Source organism: Macrobrachium rosenbergii, chromosome 19 (assembly GCF_040412425.1).
Source record: "Macrobrachium rosenbergii isolate ZJJX-2024 chromosome 19, ASM4041242v1, whole genome shotgun sequence".
Classification (NCBI taxonomy): domain Eukaryota; kingdom Metazoa; phylum Arthropoda; class Malacostraca; order Decapoda; family Palaemonidae; genus Macrobrachium; species Macrobrachium rosenbergii.
Genome location: NC_089759.1, coordinates 7,962,254 through 7,966,656, shown reverse-complemented (window position 1 = coordinate 7,966,656; position 4,403 = coordinate 7,962,254). Strand labels below are relative to the sequence as shown.

Sequence of the window (4,403 nt, the reverse complement as noted above, 5' to 3'; positions counted from 1 at the left end):
ATTATTATTATAACTCTCAGTCACATAAAAAACATTAACATGCCAAGCAAGCTCCCAAAGAACAAAAATGTCTATTTGTAAAAGAGAGAGAGAGATAAATTGTCATATCATATTAAGAGAAATTTTCAAATCATATTAAGCCAGACTTGTGGTGACCCAGGAGAGAGAGAGAGAGAGAGAGAGAGAGAGAGAGAGAGAGAGAGAGAGAGAGAGAGAGAGAGAGAGAGAGAGAGGGAGGGAGAAATTGTCACATCATATCAAGCCAGACACTTGTGGTGGCCCGGGAGAGAAAGAGAGAGAGAGAAGGGGGGGCGTGGGGGAATGTATCTCCAAATAAAAAATTAAGCTACAAATGCAATGATTCTTTTTCCACCTTAGGAGTCACTAAACTAAAATGCGGCTGACACTTACTAAACATTTTATTCGTTCATATCTCGTCATCCCTCCCATGTCAGAATCAACCCAACTGTATTTTATTCTCTGGGTTTCCAAGCAAAAATATTTTGAGATTTTCTGCCTTGATTCATACATGCCATATCCGACCTTTTACGATGGCCGGAAATAGAGAAAAATAAAAATAAAAAAAACATTTAAAGAGTGCAGAGCCAGAGTTTACGAACCGTAGCGTTTTTAACGGAAAGTGGGAAGTAAAATTATTTTATTGCCAAATTAAATTACTCCTGGAAATAAAAGGGAAATATCAGAAAGAGTCGCCATAGCACAATTTTTTTTTTTTATCCTCTCTTTCTTTTCAAGAGAGAGAGAGAGAGAGAGAGAGAGAGAGAGAGAGAGAGAGAGAGAGAGAGAGGGAGAGAGAGAGAGAGAGAGCAGGATTTTTGCCCGAGTGCTTATGTTTGTGTCAGTGTGCGCTCTTTCACTTTTTGTCAATAAAATGTCTTTCTTTGTATTATGTTGTCTTTATCTTTTCTATTTCCTACCGTGAATAATGGTAGCATTTGCCTTGCACTTCCTTCTGATAGGTGACTGGTTCTTTTCTACCCGTCCCCCTTCCCCCTAGACCTAGAGTATTTTTTTAAAAAACATTTTTCTTGATACTGAATCTTTTCTTCATTTTCTTTTAAGAGCAAAGGCAAGTGTGGTGGGCTAACTTAATGCCCTCTTCTAGGCCAGGCCCCGGGGAAAGCAAGACAAAGGGAAAGGGTAGGATGAGGCGTTCTTCTTAATCACAAAGCAAGCGACTGTTCTGCCTCCTAAAGGAAGGAAGGTTATAGGAATCGGGAAAACAGAGCCTAGGAAAGGAGTGAATATTGATGAGAGCCTTCCTGACATGAACCTTAAGATTTGTTGAAAAATGAATTAAAAAAATTTTGTTGAGCCAGTCTGTTGTGGGTCTGTGTTTTCATTGTAAGTCACATTCCATTTAATATCATTAATTCCTTTTTCTTTTGGCTTCTACATAAGTTCTCGGCCGTGTCTCCGTTGACAGGTGAAAATTATATTTTCTTTTGAGAAGATGAAGTCTTTTATTATTCGGAATATAATTTTAAACTCGTAGAATCTACACCGAATAAAACCGAACAAAACAAAATATATGAGAAAGAAATAGCAAAAGACTATTTTGCAACTTGTATTTGAACTGAGTCAGGCATCACAAGGCAGTAGTAAACGAGATGAGGAAATGATAATATCAAGGTTACCTTGATCAGGTTCCGCATAAATAGACTTAAATACTTATTAACAATGTTTATCAAAGGCACGGCAGTATCCCTGATTTAATGATCGTACGTGACTTTGGGTAGGTAGCAGCTGGTGATGTACTGTATCTTCGTCGTGGTCGTAGTGACCTCTATAGGGCTGGTGACGAAGGTCGTGACGATGCTCTGCTGCAGGAGGGGAGTCCGCACAAACGAGGTCTTGGTCAGCTTGACGTTCCTGAAGACCGTGGTCGTCACGACTCTGGCGACCGTTTTGGTGACGCCCCTGTCGAAGAAAGCGCTGCTCTTCCTGCCGATGGTCTTGTCGAAGGTGACGGTGGTGACGTCGATTCCCGTCTGCGTGACGTGTCTTGTCGTCGTCTCGATCTCCGTCACGACGTCTTCCTTTGACCGCGTGACGTAGACGGTGTTGTAGAGGAGTACCTCGCTGGTCCTGTAGATGGGCGCCGTGACGAAGGAGGTGACGGTGCTCACGAGCGGAGCCGCCGTCTGCACGACCGTGACGTAGCTCGTCCTGGGCACTGTCCGGACGTCGTAGCTGGTGATTTCGAGGTTCGTGACGAAGTCTCGCTGGTCGTAGTCGGTGACCGTCAGGTAGGAGGTGGAGACTCTCGTCTGCGTGACGGTCGTCGTGAAGAGCCGAGGCACGCAGGTTTCCTGGACTAAGTTGCCGTAGCCGTCGGCGAGCGCTAGGCCCAGGAGGGCGAAGTGGACGAGCGCCCGAAGCATGGCTGTTTTTTTGGCGAGGGTCTCCCCGGGATTGTGAAGCAGAGGAACCAGTCCTTGTCCTTTTATAGCGTTCGCTCGGCGGGCGTGAAAGTGGGAAGGTGTGGTGTGTCTCCCCCCCTCCCCTTCCCTTCCCCATCTCCTCCCCGACCCCCAGCCCTCCAGCGGCCTAGATAAAGCCTACTATATTTTTCACAGGCGATGCCGTGTCATATAGTAATATTGACCCCTGATATAAACAACTATTATGATGCCCAGTTTTGGAAACTAAATTCATGAGCTGTAAGTTACAGTTAGGGATGTAAAATTTGTATCGTCAATTTATAGGACAGTTTTGTTTTAACCTTGTCTCGTAGTGCAAGGAAGGCATTTCTGCTCATTAAGCAGAAATTGCAAGGCAGGGAAGCATACCTAAAAGCAAAGAGAAAAAAACAAATGTCAGTGCAAAGCGAAAATACATTATACAAAATTTACTTTGGAAATTACAGACAGAAAGGATCAGCCCCTTGCCAAGACGGAATTTTATTTACTCACTTCTAAAAAGATTTTACTTTGACAGTACGCCAGCAAAAGGAACGCTGAGCCTCAAGATGTCAAATCAGGTTACACAACTCCAGACAGTCTCAAAGGTAATATTCTTTGAATCTCTGTCGGGAAAAGAAATTCATTTGATTTTCGAGAGTGCTGAATTGTTAAACGGGTAGTACTGAATGTAAATAATAAATATTAAAAGATTCAACTACTTTCCTGTCTCACAAACGAAAGGCGCATGATAAAAAAAGCAGTTCCTTTCAGCAACCTGATAACAATGCTGTATGTGTCTGTTTAAAATTGTATCATTTCTGAATTCAATAAAATCCTCAGATTTAAATCACGGAAGGGTAGGAATATATGTTGGCAAATTACGAATAGAAATAAAAGAAAGACTACGCGCTGCTCATCGTTAGATTTAGAATCAGCTGAAAATCTTTGGCAATAACCACTTATTATGAAGTTTTGAAAACAAGCATTTCATCAAGATATTCAAAGAGTAAATCTTCGGACACCCAGTATCCTGTCCACTGGACGAGGAAGCTTCCAGTTAAATCATTTTTAATCCAGTGGTTTTAGTGGAGATTTTTAAATGATACCACTTTATTTTCACGATTTCTTAATTATCTGCCCTCGGAAGGAGGAATGGTCCCCATTTAAACAAACTTCAATCCCCTGTACCAAATGATGCTCTGTGCAAAATTTGGTTTAAATCGATTGATTGATCGTGGAAAAGCTGAACAACAAAAGTACATCGGACGATAGGCAGTCTGGGATCAGAAAAGGTCACTCGCTGTCTGTTCAGAGCAGCGAATAACGAAAATAACAAGACGCTAAAATTAAATTACAGAATCTTTGACAATTTTCAGGTGCCTGTGAGTTTATTAGAGCAGTGGTTCTTAACCTTTTTTGGCAGTGACCCAAAATCTTGTCCAAATTAACCATGGCGACCCATGCCCTCATAAACATTTTCTTTTTATATAATTATGCTTATGAAAACGTGTTACAAAAACAAAAATTACTCGCAGAGATTTTTAGTAATGACATTACTAGAGAAAATATTGTATTAAGAATACACAATTCATTAGCATCTAATCCTTAGGTGTTAATGAATTATTTATTCTTAATACAATATTTTTTCTAATAGTAATAATTATAATAAGGGTATTGGGGAAATAAGCCCATAAAGTTATAACCCTTGGGAACCCATTGAAATGGTTTTGATCTTGCCGCAGATAGCTTGTTATCGTTGAAAACAGTAATTGTGGAAAACATGGCGGGAAAATAACGATGTGGGCTGTAGAATGATATTTCATCCATTAGCTCTCTGGAGTTACAAAGAGCTCGCATAAAGGAGTCTCTCTCTCTCTCTCTCTCTCTCTCTCTCTCTCTCTCTCTCTCTCTCTCTCTCTCTCTCTCTCTCTCTTTATTGAGGATGATAACATAATCTTTGTCGTCGAGTGCAGAAAT

The 4,403-nt window shown here is 41.1% G+C and overlaps 1 protein-coding gene across 1 annotated transcript; it reads right to left on the bottom strand.

Annotated features, from left to right (window-relative positions):
* Positions 1 to 1,733: 1,733 nt before the first annotated feature.
* LOC136848402 (uncharacterized) lies at positions 1,734 to 2,405 on the bottom strand. The gene has a single exon (XM_067120698.1). The coding sequence runs from the start codon at positions 2,403 to 2,405 to the stop codon at positions 1,734 to 1,736; it is 672 nt and encodes a 223-aa protein (XP_066976799.1).
* Positions 2,406 to 4,403: the final 1,998 nt, after the last annotated feature.

Coding starts and splice junctions, on each gene's coding strand:
- LOC136848402 (XM_067120698.1), bottom strand. CDS start 2,405: ATGCTTCGGGCGCTCGTCCACTTCGCCCTCCTGGGCCTAGCGCTCGCC.